Raw genomic sequence first — 18,707 nt, forward strand, 5'->3', positions numbered from 1 at the left:
GATTTCATGTGAGTTTTTTTAACAGTGGCGTTCTCTTTGCCACTCTCCCATAAAGCTGTGACTGGTGAAGCACCCGGGCAACAGTTGTTGTATGCACAGTCTCTCCCATCTCAGTCACTGAAGCTTGTAACTCCTCCAGAGTTGTCATAGGTCTCTTGGTGGCCTCCCGTCACTAGTCCCCTTCTTGCAGTCACTCAGTTTTTGAGGAAAGCCTGCTCTAGACAGATTTACAGCTGTGCCTGATTCTTTCCACTTCTTGATGATTGACTTAACTGTACTCCAAGGGATATTCAGTGACTTGGAAATTTTCTTGTATCCTGACTTGTGCTTTTCAATAACCCTTTTGTGGAGTTGTTTAGAGTGTTCTTTTGTCTTTGTGGTGTACTTTTTGCCAGGATACTGACTCACCAGCTTTTTATCAATTTTTTATCTTTTATCAATTCAAACACCTCGACTGCACACAGGTCTCCAAAAACAGATCTCCATTTAACTAAACATGTGACTTCTAAAACTGATTGGCTGCACCAGTGATGATTTGGTGTGTCATATTAAAGGGGGAGGGGTGAATACTTATGCAATCAATTATTTTGTGTTTAATATTTGAAATTAATTTAGATCACTTTGAAGAGATCTGTTTTCACTTTGATACAAAAGAGTATTTTTCTGTTGATGTCAAAAAAGCCAAATTAAATCCACTGTGATTCAATGTTGTAAAACAATAAAACATGAAAACTTCCAAGGGAGGGCTGAATACTTTTTATAGGCACTGTATAACTCCCATCAGGGTCTTTTTACTCTTGCAGTTTCTTAACCTCACCCACATGGATTCTACATTTTTCAATCCTATGTCACCTCTTTCTAACGATTTTATTTTATTTTTAACCAACAGAACTACCCCACCCCCTCTGCCAACCTGCCTGTCCTTTCAATCAAATGTGAGTCCTTGGATGCTAAGCTCCTAACTATGATTTTTTTTACAGCCATGACTCAGTGATGCCCACAACGTCATACCTGCCAACCTCTATCTGCACTACAAGATGGAGTTTAGATGCTGTGGATGCAGATGGGGATCATGATCCATTCAACAGTTATTCAGACTGGGATGAATAAATAAATAAAAATAAATGTGGGATGGAAAATGTCATTATCATATTTCATTCTGGGGAAAAATTATTTTCTATTGTATGATGCAGAAAAATGATTGGCGACTATGTGTATTAGGAATGGAGCCTACCTCATGGAAAATAAATGTTTCAGCCCAACTATTCTTTAACGGTAACTGTCCCCTCCACACACCTCTTCCAAAGCTACTTCTTGCCACACATCGCTTAACGTCAGAGCTTAACTTCTGCTTCGAATTTTCTGCCTCTGGAAATAAACCTAGTAGTTTGGATTGCTCATTTCTATAAATCATTTTATTAACTTACATTTAATGTCTGCATGTTTGCTGCGCAGTTCCATTTCAAACCTTATTATCCCAATAAAGAATCATACAGTCATACAGCATGGAAACAAGCCGTTCAACTCAACGTTGGCCATCAAATATCCAGTTACATTAGTTCTACACAAATCCCATTTTATTCTCCCTGTGTTCCCATCAGCCTCCCTGATTGAACCATTTATCTAGAGCAATGATTCGCAGTGGCTAATTAGCCTATCAACCGATACGTCTTTAGGATGTGTAAGGAAACCAGAGCACCTGCTTATCATGACTCTGTTCCAGTGCTCTTGTTCCCATCCCCTTGCAGTTCTAGTTTAATATTCCAATAATCAGTTATATTCATTGCACCTGGAACAACTCATCGAAGGAATGAAAGAAAACAGTAAATCACAATATTTATCGATCAGATTAAAAGCACACTGAGATTTTGTGACTCCTTAGTGAGTCAAAAAAGTTTCAAATTCAAGTCTTACTTCAAAACTACAATGTACAATCATTCAGAACTGAGAAGTAAACCATCAGAAATGATGTAGGTAATTATGACAGAGATAAGACCATATATTAGATAATTGTTTATGTCTATGTTGTTTGTCCTTGTCTTGTAATATATTGTGCTGTTGAAAAAAGCTAACTTTCATAGTATTTATGTCCAGTATATGTATTCCTATGACAACAATAAACTTGGAACTTGAAGTAGATATTTGAACTTAAATAAAAAATGATACTTTTCGAACACATTTCACAACTTCAAAATGCCCTGAAGTGCTCTACAGCTCACAAAGTAAATCTGACATCACATTATTCGAAGAATACTGCTTAAGAAAAAGATCTATACACAGCAAGAATTACAACAGCAAAGTGATGATTACCTTATTCACTGATAGTAGTTGAGGATCAATATTTAAAATAAAAATAAATTCAGACCAAATAAATAGCACGCAGTGAAAAATATATTTTTATGTGGCAGCAACATTTTAAGCACAGCATCAGGAACATGTATCTAAAAAAGCTCGATTGGTCTGACCAAATATTTTGACAGAGCAACCAGTATTCGTTTTCATTCAAACAAGTTAAAAATTGACATACAGGCAATATGAGCCCTTTTAAAAATGTGCTTATTCAACTTGGGGTACATTTTAGGACAACACCAGTGGTTCGAGCAAGCATTCAATCAAGTCTTCCAAAGGCACATTTGGAAGGGCAGGTTCTTCTTGCCTTCTGATTAAACAAGAAGAGGATGAAATTGAGCCAGAAACTGTGGAACTAAAACAAGAAATTAAACAACAGGTCAACGAAACCAACATCATCAAAATGAAAGCCCTAAAGGCCACTGAAGCATGCTGACTTTCCCCATGCAAAAGCATTCACTTACTCCATTTTGTAACACGAGTACGAATCGGGATTATCAGTCCTACACAAATGCAAACCTTTGCCTTTCACCACTGCCGCTGCTGCGCTCCCCTGGGAAGACGCTTGGGGGCGCATTAATCTGCATCGACAAAATGGATTGTTAAAACATGACAACATACATTGGACAAACCGTCCTTTACATAATTGCACATTGTGTTCAGTGACTTTTTTGAAAAATCATACTTTTCCTTGAATTTCCTTAAATTACCTTGAAGTGTACTTTGCAATAAATCAAAGTTTTTCTCCATTAAATCAAAATGGAACGAATTGGCTAGTGTTTAAAGTTGTTCACATTTGCTCCTTTACAGGCAGTTTTCTCCCAGTCTCCTGCTTCTCCGCTATCTTCAGATGCGAGCGGATGCCTCATAAAATGCTTGACCTGAAGGGCAGATACATCAGCACTACAAGCAGAATTAATTACATTTCTACATTTAAATTCACTTTAATAAGAGTCGGCGAGAAATTAGGTGAATGAAAAAATCCCGGTGTATTAATTTGCATGTCCGTTCAGACTGCGACGCCAGTCCGTATAATTTAGCAAAAGAACAAATAAAAGATAAATACATTTTAAAAACTGAATTTGCAATCTAGAGTCAGCGGTCGGTAATACAGAATCTACAAAGGAACGTCCTGTGGTTATCTTATGAAAAATGCACATTAATTCTTACGAGCAGAATTCAAACAGATGTTTAGAATCAACAGAGCATTTCATTTCTGGCCGAAATCTTTCAACGCCATATCTACGTGTTACAACCTTAAAATAATTTAAAGCCTAAAATTCTTAGTCCGACCAACCAAATGAAGTGACTAATGTTTAAGCAGAGTTATACTTCACAGTCCGAATTCATGATGTCTCAAAGTGTAACCTTTCCATCTTTTGTTCCTGAATCGTGAATTCCTCCTGAATTAACGACCGCCAGACTTATTTGCAAGCTTCGTTAACATGAAACGCTTTGTAGCCGAGTGCATACCACTAAGATATCCTTTAAGATCAACTTTATTCTTTGGGAAAAAAATGGGAGTTGGTCCGCAGGCTGATTTTATACAGATGTTAGTGGGTGTTTTCTGCACTGTTTGCCAACAGAATACTCCCACTCATTAGAGGGAATGTGGCCCAATCAGTTCTGAGCTTCCCCAGGATGTGGGCCCTCTCTTGGATCTTGAAAGCTAAAACCCCCACGAAACCAGTGAAAGATAGAAAGAAGAACTAAGGACCGCTGGGAGTAAAGTTGTTAAGCACATCTGTAAGTTTGTTTATTTTTACAAATTCACCATTTCTATTTACAGGGTCTGTTTTCCCTGCTTGCTGCCGCCAATCTTCGAAGCTTGGTTGACCACAATATGCAGGAGGATTCCAATTCCCCGTTTTCTCCTGTGGACAGTTCAAGCAACAGCGAGGGGGAACAGGACGCGCAGCAGAAGAGAAATGGCAGAAAGAGGCGTTCAGGCCAAAGGTCTCATAGACCCAGCACCGGGAAGAAAGGCATGAAAATTTCTCCTCTTGCCCAAAGTTTGGAAGATATTCATACCCAGAGAGTTGTAGCCAACGTGAGGGAACGCCAGAGGACACAGTCCCTGAATGATGCATTTGCAACTCTTCGGAAAATCATTCCCACTCTGCCTTCAGATAAACTCAGTAAAATCCAAATCCTTAAACTGGCCACTAGGTACATCGACTTCCTTTACCAAGTGCTGCAGAACGACGAAATGGACAGCAAGGTGACGAGCTGTAGTTATCTGTCACACGAGAGACTCAGTTATGCTTTCTCTGTCTGGAGGATGGAGGAATCTTGGCCCTTGTCTGCTGGGCCTTAGCGACTGCTACCAATCAGGTAAATGTGAAGGACTTGTTGTCGAGATGTTTTCAAAATAGGCCCCTTGTTTCCACTATGTAACTGAAACAGGCAGCTGCTCGAAAAGATAGTGACATGTATAACCCGTGCTATGTAGAAGGGGTTAAATAAACACCTAGCAATAATGAGCTCTTTTCATCTGAGTTTCAAGCGTTCCCAGATGATACCAGCCGCATGCAGTTTAGTTACCCTTTCACGTATGCTCCCTTCAAACTATGTTTTCCCTGTTTTTTTTAAACAGGAAAAAAAAACGGATTTAAATCTTAGCAAATGTTACTGTTAGTCACCGTGTATTCTAATCCGCACAGTCCAATACTCAAAAAACACCAAATCTGCTCTCTCTCCCAACAAACAAAATTTCCAAATTTGATTACTCTTATAATCTGCAAATTCACACTCTATCGATACATCTTCTGCACTTTTAAAAAACAAAATGTGTGTTTTACTATATCCAAATAATGGTCGGCGGTGGTGGTTCATACTGCACGTGAAACAAAACATCCGCATTCGTTTTTATGACTACAAGGGTCTGGTCCACCTCAGGGGCTGGCAACTGGTATTAAAATTGTTTACTATTAGTTCATTTCCGATTAATTCACACCACTTTCTCGTTGACTTGCAGGCACATTGATTTGCTACGTGGGAACTCTACGCCAGCACATTAAGAACATTTTAAAGATGAACTAAGTGTAATCAATAGTCAAGAGCACTTAAATACTGGGTTGCGGATGTGGGTATACCTAGAATTCTACCGGGAGATCAGGCAATGTTGGTCCGTGGATTCAATGTTATCTATTTATTTGCATGTCTTCTGCAAGGCTTCAATCCCACCGGATACCTTGTGGCGAGACTGGGAAATCGTTTTGTAAATGAAGGAAGAAAACTGCGGGCACAAACTCAGAACTTTGTTGTGAAATATTATTATTTTTTATACTTTAATTGGAAACCGAACTTTTATTTCTTGAGAATGGGCTCTGAATGTTGTGAAGTTCTTGATTTATTTTAAGAAAAGCTATATGGCGTTGTGTTTTGTAATAAATGCATATTGCATCCAGTTCCCTTCCCCCCTGTTTTATATATTGCAGTCGAATTTTGGTAACTCTGTTACTCCCTGGGGATCAGAGAGGCCTTTAGTAGTTAAATAAAAATAATTTTTTTCATACAAATGCTCATAAGCTTCAAGAGAACTATGTTTTCTATATGCTTAAAGTGATCTCTTCATAGAAACAAATATACTACACGGTTATCAGACAGGATAAAACAATATATCCATGAAGAGCTGTCCTTTAACAGAACGTTTTATGCCGGGGCAGCGCAATGAAGACTCCGACTCATTTAGAACAATTCTCTTTTCCGAAAAAAATAATTGGGGTTAGTGATTCAGGAACGGAAAATAATCTCACTTTTAGTAAAGGATATCAAATTATTATTTGCTGATCACTTCCTATCAGTTCCCTCCAGACTTAGTGCATAACCAAAATTTTCAGCTTTAATTTAAAGTTCTCTGCAAATACAAGTTAGGCTTTGTTAGGAATTCCCCTTATGAAACTGAAGTTTTTATATAAATATTATTGGGTGTATGATTAAAATCTATTTATTTTCTAAATGTTTCTTTCCCAACACTGGGTAGCCAGGTTACGTCAATCTGAGATTCGGATACACCGGTGGCTATTTTCCTAGTACAGGTGTAGACGGGGTTTACGCTGACTTTCAGTGGAGAAAGCGACCAAACGAAAAAGGAGAAGGCGAGGCACGAAAAAAAGCATAGGATTCAAATAAAACAAAAGTTAACGCCTCAAAGATTTGCTTCACTACCGTCAAAACAAGGAAAGAAAATGAAAGAGGGTAATTCGGTTTACACAATGATGCTGCTTCCATTTGCTGTTATCCAACAAAACTAGGTTTGTTGATCAGACAGAATTCAATGGAATGTTAACATGTGCAGGATTACTTGGTGCAAAAATTACTAGTTCTATCAAACGTTTGCAATATGCTCTAAAATTTAGTCACGAATGATTTAAACTTGTGACGCATTTACCTTTAAAACAAAAATCAGATTTGCTTTTAATTTTTTATAACTTGAAATAATAAAGCGTACAATAAAATAGAATAGTGCTTTGAAAATATTGAAACAGTACTTTGGGTTATTTACTATGCAGTCAATGGTTCCTGCTTGTTACCTAGCGATTTAGCATTTAAATACTGGAGGACACCTCTAATACAAACCAATGTTAATCATCTGCCCTGCTCGGCTTTATTTGTACCCTGTAGAAATATAATGTTACAGAATTCTATTATAAAAAATAATTCTGGAAATCAGAGTAACCCTTTGTGTTTTACTCATTCTCCTCTGCATCTGCACTTCTAACACTGTGTTGTTCAGCATCTCTAATAAATCGTTCTACTTTTGACAACAGCAAACGTTATGTTTTCAGCTGGTTTTTATAAGATGGGGAAGCCTTAAAATTCCCAGCCGCCACTGGAGTGAGTTCGTTTCCTCTCTCTGACCCTCTTTGTGTAATTCCAGTTTGCTTGGGAGAAATTCTGCTCTGTAACAGTTGAAAGCGCACTGCAAACACACAGTGTCTGTCTCGCATTGGGGTTTCAAACCACATCATTACACGAACTGAATTCAAAATAACTCTCCTTTACCCCACACAAGTGCAAAACTCTGAGCACATAATAACATACGTGCCCAGACCAGGTTTAAAAAACCAAACACTCAAATCACAATCAAAAACAAGGCTTTTACTTTGTCCTACATATTTACCTTTGATTTTTTTTATTTTGTGTGATCAATATCAAAACCACCCAGACCAAAATCTCTAAACCTCCATTGAAAGGAGATTGGGTTGTTTATTCTTCATGGCGAGGACCATGAGAATAAGGGCTTCTGAATTCTCTCTGAAACGTTCATCTCAACATGTGTCTGCCTCCTGCAAATGTAAAGGTTTTTTAAAAAATCCTCCTTTTGTTGTGATTTACAACCAAGCGGCTGTTCGCGTGGAACCCAACTCCTTTAAAATGTAACAAACTCAGCCAGCTCCATCATGGGCTAACCCTCCCCAGTATCGAAGACACCTTTAAAAGGCCAAACCACAAAAAGGAGCCATACATCATTAAGACCCCCATCACCCTCTTGTCATTGCTGCCATTAAGGAGCCTGAAAACAGACACACACTCAACGTTTCCCTCCGCCATCAGATTTCTGAATGGACAATGAACACTACCTCACTATTTTCTTTTTGCACTACTTGTTTAATTTGATTTTTAAAATATTATTACAATTTATAGATTGTTTTGTTATTGCAATGTACTGTTGCCGCAAAACAACACATTTCACAACGTATTGATATTCTGACATTTTAACATTCAAAGACAGGTCATGCAATGATTGAAAACAAATCGAGAGTAGGCAGTAGGACAGATCAGATTGACAACTTTTTCTTGGAAGGACGCAGAAAGTAAAGCCACCGAAGACGGTGAGAGATAAAAAAGAGAATAACTATACGGTGGACCCCAGGATGACCTGTGAAATCCTAGTGTTTTCATCTTGTAATAGCCAACTGTAGAAATGGAGGACGCCCCCACATACACTTCACCTTGATAATTCTTTTTCATTGGGACTTCCTCTACAGCAAAGGATCTTGGCCCGTCTGCGGAGAAGAGGGACGGGGTCAATGGCCCCGGAGGCGAGTCCGATCAGAGAAAGCAGGGCTTTCATTTAGGTTAGGGGGAGTCGGAGGATGGTGAAGTAAAGGTCGCCTCTGGGCGGAGAGATCGTGACCGTGGTTAACGAGGGGAGGAGGACTGGGCGAGATGGAGAGTTACCTCTAAATGTAGGGACAAAATAAACAGGAGGCGGAGGTGAAGTGGGAAGGAAGGACTGGTGACCCAGATTTTGATGTGTGATTATATTTGAATGTGCAGACAATGGAAGGACATGGACCATGTATAGGCTGAATTGATTAATTGTGATTAGCTTAATTAGTTCGTAACAACATCGTGGGCCGAAGAGTCTGTTGCCTGATATACTGTTCTATGTAACGTGACATCAAATTCATTCACGCTCTTCCCCGGGGAGCAGTAGATGAGACCCAGTGCTGATATTCCCAAGACTGACTGTTGTCCACTGTACGATCCTGGATGGATGGAAAGTTTAGATAAACCAGTTTTCCTGCGCTTAGGTTACTTACAATATCAACATTTTTGTGTGCAAAGGGCCCTTCATGCAGTGTGTAATTTGATTTATTTTATACGACAGTTTATATCCGGAATAACAGATTACAGATTAAGATAAACTTCCTCTTTTTTGTCAGTTTGATTTCCCATAAAACCGTTATCAAACAACACTTTTACCAATATCAGTCTTTAAGAAAAAGTGACAACTTTTTACTAATAACGGAGTGATTTATCTAAAAACCCTCATGCGTTCAGTTAACAGCAAATGAGGTGGTGACCGCGGCTGAACAGCGTGTAAAATGTGCGTGAGCTGCACCTAGTGGCGTTTTTGATCATTGCACCCAAGCCCTTCTGTGAAAGAACACGAGCGGATGCGCTGAAAATCAGAATGGTCGAAATTGATTTACAACCTGAGTAAAACAGCACCCACGAAGACTGGAAGTGAAAAGGATATTGAACATTTCATTTACTCCACCTTTTTTTACTTATTAAAATGCTGCTCACATCAACAATTGAGGAATTATCATTTTAATGGACCAAATTATCACAGGAAAGCTGCCAGACTCATCCTGATAATTTGGTCTGGTAAAGTATATAGGGATTATTTTATTAGGCTGAAGAACAGAAGTTATCAGATTTTCACCCGTTGTATCACCCGCTTTAAAACATTCACGTTGCCAAAACAGAACCAGTCCTTTTTACCATCATTAGCCGTTCTCCCGCCGTTTCAAAGTTTCCATTAAGTGGCTAAAACGCACTGCTTGTCAGAAATTCGTCAACTCAGATGTAAATAGACGTGGAACTCACATTCAGAGAAGTTACAGTTGAAAGCATCCACTAAAAATAATTTGATCTAGCAAATGCCAGCAAGATATTGCATGTTGGATTTTACCAAAAGTAAAATGAATAGAGTTCAGGTCCGCTGGCGGGTAAAATTTCAACAATCCATCTTCCACAACAGTTAACGCTAAATGGAGACCCTGATTTTTTTTATCATCAGCTCAGTCACCGGACGCAGATGAAAGTCAGAATAAGAATTCTCACACAAATGCAGTAAAATACGAGAGTTATGATTAGCTAAGAGATGTGCAAAAATTGGCCTTTTATCGTGATAAAATTACCTGTTCGAACTTGTTTGTGAAGTCATTGAATCTCCGGGGGGCTTATTTGCTTTATTACCTTTATATATTGCGTATATTATTTACACGGATTAATTTGAATTAACGATTTTTAACGAAACATTGAGCTTGTCAAAACAGAAAATGCGGGTTGACAATTCACAAAAATATACCCAAGCCTAACGCAGTGCCGCTCCTTCCCTGCCACAGGCTGGTTGATTGGCTACATATGTGCTCTTTGTCCTTAAGCTACTTCGCCAAGATCAAAGCTATCAGAAACCTCTCTTTCAACCGAGTACAGAACAGCATGGATTGTTTATGGGGTGTTTTTATGACCAAATCTATTATTTCACTGCGAATCTGACCCAGCTAAGATCACCATTTGTGCAGTGTACGATTAGGAAAATTATTAACTATCAACTTTGAAAGAGGTGCTTTGTTGCATCTTTTAGTCACTGGTACATAGCATGCTTTGAACTTTCCAGTCTCTAATTTGGGTCCACCACGTTCCTTCAGTATGTAACAATACTTGTAATTTTGATTCATTCTGATAAGATTGTAGCCCTATGAGATCTATTTCTTTCTTCCCTGCTCTGTAAAATAGTTTGGCTCTTGAGGATTTGGCAGCATTTCAAGTATGTATTTGATGAAATCATGGATCACAAAACTTTAAAAGAGGCTGCAGTGAAACTCATTCACTCAAATCAAATTCTGCATTACACAAACATTTCCATTCTGTGAAATGCAACATATCACGTAAAGGTCATTTCTAAATGGTAAAATCTCACTTGCAGATCAACATTTTAAACTGTGTTCAAATTCCTGCTTTCTTTCCCATACCACAGCAATGCACTAATCAAATCACTATGTGGCTGCAGATCAGAATCAGAATCACTGACTTACATGACGTGAAATTTGTTGCTTCACCCCTGAAGTACAGAGCACGGACATAAAATTATTATAAATTACAAAACAAATAAATAATCCAAAATAAAAGGAATAAGGACTTAGCATTCATAAGTTCAAAGACTGTTCAGAAATCTGATGGTGGAGAGGAAGAAGCAGTTCCTAAATAATAGAGTATCAGTCTTCTTGTTCCTGTACCTCCTGCCTGGTGGTGCTAACGAGAAGAGGGTATGTCCTGGATTGTGAGGGCTCTTAGTGGTAGATGCCACCTTCTTGAGGTGTCACCTCTGGAAGATGTCCTCAATTGTTAGGAGGTTGTGCCTGGTTGAGTCTAACATTTCTCATCATTTAGCTGCTCTGAAGCAGGAGGTTACCTGGCACTTCAGCATTACTTAACCAAAAGTTAAGACTCTAGTAAACTCTTATAAAAGTCTAGTAAACACTAATTCACTAGCCACATCTGGAATATTGCATTCAATTCTGGTTACTCCATTATAGGAAGGATGTCGAGGCTTTGGAGAAGGTGCAGAAGGGGTTTACCAGGATGTTGCCTGGATTAAAGGCATGTGCTATAATGAGAAGTTGGACAAATTTGGTTTGTTTTCTCTGGAGCAATGGAGGCCAAGGGAGATCTGATCGAGGTTTATAAGATTATGATAGCCAGTATCTTTTGAAATGTCTAAGAGAGGGCATGCATTTAAGATGAGAGGGGTAAGTTCAAAGGAGATGTATGGGCAAGTTTTTTATACAGATTGTGGCTGCCTGAGTTAAGGTGGAGACCAATACGATAGAAGCATTCTTGAGGCTCTTTATATATAATTATTCATAAATTCTATTTAATTTCTTTATTTTTCTGCAAATGGCAACAAGAAAATAAATTTCAAGGTAGTATAAGGTAACATATATGTACTTTGACAATACATTGACTTTGACTTAAGATAGGCACGTGAATGTGTAGAAAAGATAGGATATGCACATAGAAGGAATTAGTTTAGTTGGGCAGTTGATTACTAATTTAGTTAGTCCTGCACTACATTGTGGGCCGAAGGGCTCGTTCCTATGCCATGCTGTTCTATGCTCTATGCAAAAGACACTAGCATTAAAGGGTGAAAGGTCGTTATTTTCCCCCCAAAACTTTCAACATCATCACTCAGTGGGTAAATGTAACTCAAATATGATACTAAGTTACACAATTAGTTTCAGGCTTGTGGGGATACAGATGGTGGAATCTGGAGTGAAAAACAAACTGCTGGAGGAAGTCAGCAAGTCAGGGTGGTGGCAAATGAATAGTCAATGTTTTGGGTTAAAACATTGATTGTCCATTTCCCTCCATAGTTGCTGCCAAGTTCCTCCAGCAGTCTGAATTTTGATTTTCGCTTCAGGTTTAGTTCTCAGCTTGTGTTGAGTTAACTGATTTCTGTTAAAACACAAGCAAACGTGGCACAAATTGCTTCCAAGTGAACTTGGGGCACACAGAGATAAAAATAAAATGAGCTAGGGTTCCTCTCCATACAGCTTGCCAAGGGCTTCCGCTGGTAAGTAAAGATGTTTGTGCAGAATTGGATTCAGATCTGGTGCCATTGAAGATGAGTAGTCTCCAGACACCCATTGCCGAAGTAAATATGTGAAAAATGACTAATTATGTGAGCTTAATGTAGATCTGCAGGAAAATATGAAACCACATTGCAATAACTTTGAAATGAAGAACAAAGGGAAGAAATTTGGGCATCGGGTGGGGTGCATATTTACAATGTGCTTTGCATCATGGGAGAAGGACTTGCCAAGGCCTCCTGAAGTAAACAGTAAAATCTTTACATTACTACATTCCAGCATCAAAAACCACCACTGAGACTGCTTTTAAAGAATAGCAAAAAAAAACGTGTTCTTGGCATAAAAAGTAGTGATGGTATTGTCCATTGAAAAAGGTACTTTTTAAGATGAAAGCAAATTAACTCTGATGGTTAAGGAATAATATGAAAGGATGTTGTGTTAGAATGGATGCATCATTCCCAATAGCAAGGGAACTAGTATTATAAACATAGTAAGAAAAGAAAATGGTGGAAATACTCAGCAGGTCTGGCAGCATCTGTGCAAAGCCAAAGGGAGTTAGTATTTCATGTCTGAGACCCTTTATTAGTTCTCATGGCATTAAATCTATTTCCCTTCACGATCAGTAACAGGTTTAATATCACCAGCATATGTTGTGAAATTTGTTGTTTTGCAGCAGTACCATCCAATACATAAAAACTATAAATTAAAATAAAAATATACATCTACAACTAAATTAAACAAGTAGTGCAAAAGGGGAGCAAAAGATAATGAGGTAATGCTCATAGTTTTAGAAATCTGATGGCAGAGGGAAAGAAGCTGTTCCTAAACTGTTGAGTGTGTGTCTTCAGGCTCCTGTACCTTCTCCCTGGTGGTAGCAATGTGAAGAGGGGATGCCCTGGATGATGAGTGTATGAGTAATGGATGCATCACCTTTTGAAGATGTCTTTGATGCTGGTGGGGGGTGGGAGAAACTGATGCCTCTAATGGAGTTGGCTGTCTCCCGATCCTGTGCTGCATACTGGAGGGTGATGCAACCAATAGAATACTCTCTACGGTACATCTGTAGAAATTTGCTAGAGTCTTTAACAACCTAACAAATATCCTCCAACTCTTCATGAAGTACAGCCACTGTGGTGCCTTCTTTGCAATTGCATCAACATTTTGGGCCCAGGATCGATCTTCAGAGATGTTGACACCCAAAAACTTGAAACTGCTCACTCTTTCTACTGCTGATCCCTTGATGAGGACTGGAGTGTGTTCCCTCAACTTCCCCTTCATGAAGTCTACAATCAATTCCTTGGTCTTACTGACATTGAGTGCAAAGTTTTTGTCGTGACACCACTCAGCTATTGATCTTTCTTGCTCCTGTACACCTCTCGTCACCATCTGAAATTCTGCCAACAATAGTGGTATCATCAGCAAATTTATAGATGGCATTTGAGCTGTGCCTCACCACACAGTCATGGGTATTGAGAGAGTAGAGCAGTGGGCTAAGCACACATCCCTGAGGTGCACCAGTGTTAATTGTCAATGAGGAGAAGATGTTATTTCTGATCTGCACTGACTGTGGTCTTCCAATGAGGTAGCTAAGGATCTAGATGCAGAGGGAAGTACAGAGGCCCATGTTTTGTAGTTTGTTGATTAGTACGGAGGGTATGATTGCATTGAACGCTGAGCTGTAATAAATAAACACATGGGTATTGCTGTTGCCTATGTGGTCCAAGTCCAAATGAAGAGCCAGTGAGATTGCATCTGCTGTAGGCCTATTGTGGTGATAAGCAAATTGCAGTAGGTCCAGCTACTTGCTTAGGCAGGAGTTGATTCTGGCCATGACCAACCTCTCAAAGCTCTTCATCACAGTAGATGTGAGTGCAACTGGGTGATAGTTGTTGAGGCAGCTCACCCTGCTCTTTTTAGGCACTGGTATGATTGTCGCCCTTTTGAAGCAGTTAGAAACATCCGACTGCAGCAGTGAATGTCTTAAGATGTCCTTGAACACTCCAGTCAGTTGGTTAGCAGAGGCTTTCAGTGCCATACCAGGTACACCATTGGGGCTTAACGCCTTGTGAAGGCTCACCCTCTTGAAAGATGTTCTAATGTCAGCCTCCAAGATGGAGATCATAGGGTCATCAGATCCTGCAGGGATTTGCATGGGTGTAGGTTTATTCTCACTTTCAAGCGTACATAAAAGGTGTTGAGCTCATCTGGGAGTGAAGCATCATGGCCATTTATGATGTTAGTTTTCACCTTGTAGGAAGTAATGGCCTGAAAACCCTGCCAGAGTTGATGTGTATCCAATTCCATCTCTAATTTGAATTGGAGTTGTTATTTTGCTCTTAAAATAACCTTCTATAGGTTGTACCTAGACTTCTTGTACAGTTCTGGATCACTGGTCTTGAACACCACAGATTCTATCCCACAGATACTGCCCGACTTGTTGAGTATTTACAGCATTTTCTGACTTTATTTCAGATTTTCATTATCTGTCATTTTTGTCTTGATTTTCAGTATCTCATCCCATAGTATCTCAATTTGAAAAATAGAATGGTGAGAGTACAGATTAAATGTTAATGTTATCTTAGACAATAAAAATAAACCTTTCTTTTACATAAAAACAAACCCCTTATAGCCATTGGGTATTCATCTGTAATTCATGAGGAATAATGAGAATTCTCATGAAAATTTATGAGAAGGGCCAACAAGTGCTGTGGATGAAGACCCACAAGGGCTGGTGGCCCTCCTCCAGGTCAGCCAGTCCCCCCAGGTAGGTGGCTCCTGGGATAGGAAGTCCATGGAGGCAGGAAGATCAAGGACTGATAATCGGAGAGCCCAGAGTTTGAGGCCTAGGGTTCCTGGTCCCATCGCCGGCAAGCCTGGAATCTGAGGCCTGGAGTTTGGGGTCTCAGCATTGGTGAACCCTGCAGTCAATACAGCAGATTGAAGTCCAAAGGTTAATCAGAAGTCTGGAAGTCAAGTCCTGACGGCCAAAGCTGCGAGTCTGTGAGTCTACTGAGGCTCAGTGTCTGTGAGTCTACGAGTGCACTGGAGGCTGGAGGCAGACTGTCCTAGGGTTGGAGGTCTAACTGTGTGTGAGAGTGGGTGGGAGGGATGAAAAGGGGTTGATTTGCTGCTATTTTCTTGTCGCTGTTGTTCTGTTGAACATTGCCGGCATGCTATGTGGGCACTGGAATGTGTGGTAGCACTTGCTGGCTGCCTCCAGCACAATGTTAGGCTGTGTTAACTGTTAACAGAAAAGAAGCATTTCTCTGTGTGTTTCAATGTACATGTGATAAATAGTGTATCTGAATCACTACTATAGCTGATCACAGTAATATACAATTCTGATATAATTTGTGGTTCAGTACAATACTAACATAGGCTCAATTTTAACCTTGGAGGGAAGAATCATATTGATATAATGTTTTATCTGTCTATTTGACAGCACAGCTCCACTGCTTTGTGGCTTTGTGGCTTTCCACTTTTGATGGCTTTGTGGCCAAGTTTGCAGGTGATTCAAAGGTAGGTGGTGTTGAGGAAGCAGAGACTCTGCAAACGGATCTGGACAGATTAGGAGAATGGGCAAAGAAGTAGCAGATGGAATATCGTTTAGGCAAATGCACAGTCATTTACTTTGGTAGAAGGAATAAAAGCATGGATTATTTTCTAAATGGGCAGAAAATTCGGAAATCAGAGACACAAATTAACTTGTGAGTCTTGTGCAGGATTCCCTAAAGGTTAACTTGCAGGTTGAGTCGGCGGTGAGGAAGGCAAATACAATGTTCACATTCAGTCTGAGAGGACTAGAATATAAGAGCAAGGATGTGATGTTGAGGCTTTATAAAGCATTGGTCAGACCGCACTTGGAGTATTGTGAGCAGTTTTGGGCCCCTTATCTAAGAAAAGATGTGCTGGCATTGGAGAGGGTCCAGAGGAGGTTCATGAGAATGATCACAGGAATGAAAGGGTTAGCATATGAGGAATGTTTGATGGTTCTGGGTCTGGACTCACTGGAGTTTCGAAGAACAAGGGGGGATCTCGATGAAACCCTAGACAGAGTGGATGTGGAGAGGATATTTCCTATAGTGGGTGAGACCAAGACCAGAAGGCACAGCCTCAGAATAGAGGGATGTCCATTTAGAACAAACTTGAGGAGGAATTTCTTCAGCCAGAGGGTGGTCAATCTGTGGAATTCATTGCCACAGATGGCTGTGGAGGCCAGGTCATTGGGTATATTTAAAGCCAAAGTTGATAGATTCTTGGTTAGTCAGGGTGTCAAAGGATATGGGGAGACACCAGGAGAATGGGATTGAGAGGAAAAATAACTCAGTCGCGATGGAATGGTGGAGCAGACTCGATGGGCTGAGTGGCCTAACTCTACTCCTATGTCTTATGGTCATATGGTCTGATATGTTTTCCCTATATTTTCAAAAACTAATAATCTAAATGTGTATTGCCTCATTTACTTTTTGCCTCAAGGGTATGGAATTTTTACCTGCAATATGTGGAACCTAATGTTGTAGAAGGCACTGAAAACAAACTATTACATTCAGCCTTATGTGTAGCAAGTAATGAGGAGGTAATGGGACAATTGATGATCAATTATTGAGGAACACAAGTTTTTCCTTTGTATCTTAGTACATGTGACAGTAATAAACAATTCAGCCAATGTGATGTCAAGTATTCCAAACTGAGATTTTGTTTAGGTTGGGAGGACTGTGAAAACTTCCCCAGGAAAGTACACAGATTACCTGTAACAATAGTATAGAAGGAGCATTGCTGAACTGCCTGTTCCATTGAAGCTCATCTGGGGTACTGTGAATGGACTGAACGAGGTTCTGCATGCCCTTCCTTTAAGGGGGCAGTGTTCAATCAAAATTGAGATCGCAGTTTTCCCTTGTAATTTAATTTTCTAACTCGGAGATGCCCAAGGCTGATATAATGCTTCACAGTATCTTAGAAATACACAGAATGTCAACACAAAATGAATTCTAAGGGGAAAAATTATTAGAATGTTAGTCAGCAGCTAATTTGTTCTTCTTTTGTTTTATATGAAAAGCAAAACCGTATAAAACTATGATAATTTTTGAGTAAAAAACGCAAACTGCTGGTGGAACTTAGCGGGTCCAGCAGCATCTGTGGAGACAGAGGGATAGTCATCATTTCAAGCGGCGGCCGTGAATCATCTCTCACTCCACAGATGTTGCCTGACTCATTGAGTTCCTACAGCGGTTTGCTTTTTGCCCCAGATTCCAGCATCTACAGTCTCTTGTGTCTTAACATTTCATTGGACTCAGTTTGGGAAAAACATGGCTTTTTGTAAATATATATAACTGACAATTATTCTTTGACCATCTCTGTCTGCATTTTGATTTGTTTTTAGATCACAGCATCATTCTATCACTGTTCACACTAAAACAGTCTTTAGGGTCTCCTTTAGCATGTATCAGCAACAAACGTTTTAAAATTGTTTGACATTCCTGTTTTAGATTATTGAAAATCTATTGCTTCCACATCAGTAAAATACAGATGATCTTTGAACTAAAATCCTGTTTGTATTTGACAAGCGATAGCAAAGTTGTGCAGAACATAACATGCTAGAAAAACGTGGATTATTTTTCTGGCAGTACTTCAGTTGTGTTCAGGGCCAAAGGCTTTTTCAATTACACATCTGGCAGATGAAGGAGCTTAGTAATACTTGACCCATGCAACTACATTTTAAACTATACCTCTTGTTGTTTGCAAGCAAATTCCTTAAGCACATCAACCAATCTACAAATCATATAAGACAGTGATAAAAACCCTGATACTGAAATTCATAATCTGGCGGTGCAGAATTTGCATATTCATCTATTAACTATACTTTACATTTAGGTTAAATACACTTACTCTGGGCCCTTCTTGATTCTCAGTGTTCATTTGGTGACTCTTAGTTTGGCAGTCCCTACCATTTGAGATGCTGTCAGTGAGGCTGATGTTTGAAAGAGAAGACAATGCTAGCCAGTGCAATGCTGACACACAGGTAGATGATTGTTTTAATCAGCACATCACAGAAACGAGCTTCCCCTCCTTGGACACTGCCTCAGTAAACAGCCAACATAATCAAAGACCCCACCCACCCCAGACATTCTCTCTTCTCCCCCTCTCCCATCGGGCAGAAGATATAAAAGCCTGAAAACACCAGGCTCAAGGACAGCTTCTATTCCACTGGTATCGGACTATTGAATGTTCCCCTAGTACAATAGGTGA

At 39.6% G+C, this 18,707-nt stretch overlaps 1 protein-coding gene and 1 long non-coding RNA gene across 5 annotated transcripts; one reads left to right on the plus strand and one right to left on the minus strand.

The window, feature by feature from the left end:
- Positions 1–2,373: 2,373 nt before the first annotated feature.
- LOC140741599 (uncharacterized) lies at positions 2,374–3,884 on the minus strand. 4 transcript variants are annotated; one of them, XR_012102089.1, is made up of 4 exons: positions 3,823–3,884; positions 3,060–3,230; positions 2,814–2,930; positions 2,374–2,704 (listed from the first exon to the last, which is right to left on the minus strand). It is a non-coding gene; the product is annotated as an uncharacterized lncRNA (long non-coding RNA). The 4 variants fall into 4 exon arrangements; XR_012102087.1 differs by having other exon boundaries at positions 3,682–3,847; XR_012102088.1 differs by having other exon boundaries at positions 3,718–3,841.
- A 76-nt stretch (positions 3,885–3,960) lies between these two features.
- Positions 3,961–7,125, plus strand: LOC140741444 (twist-related protein 2-like). The gene is made up of 2 exons (XM_073071634.1): positions 3,961–4,683; positions 5,327–7,125. Exon 1 carries the CDS (start codon positions 4,193–4,195, stop codon positions 4,664–4,666), a length of 474 nt encoding a protein of 157 aa, XP_072927735.1. The 5' UTR covers positions 3,961–4,192; the 3' UTR covers positions 4,667–4,683; positions 5,327–7,125.
- The last annotated feature ends 11,582 nt before the right edge of the window (positions 7,126–18,707 follow it).

Source organism: Hemitrygon akajei, chromosome 18 (assembly GCF_048418815.1).
Source record: "Hemitrygon akajei chromosome 18, sHemAka1.3, whole genome shotgun sequence".
Taxonomy (NCBI): Eukaryota; Metazoa; Chordata; class Chondrichthyes; order Myliobatiformes; family Dasyatidae; genus Hemitrygon; species Hemitrygon akajei.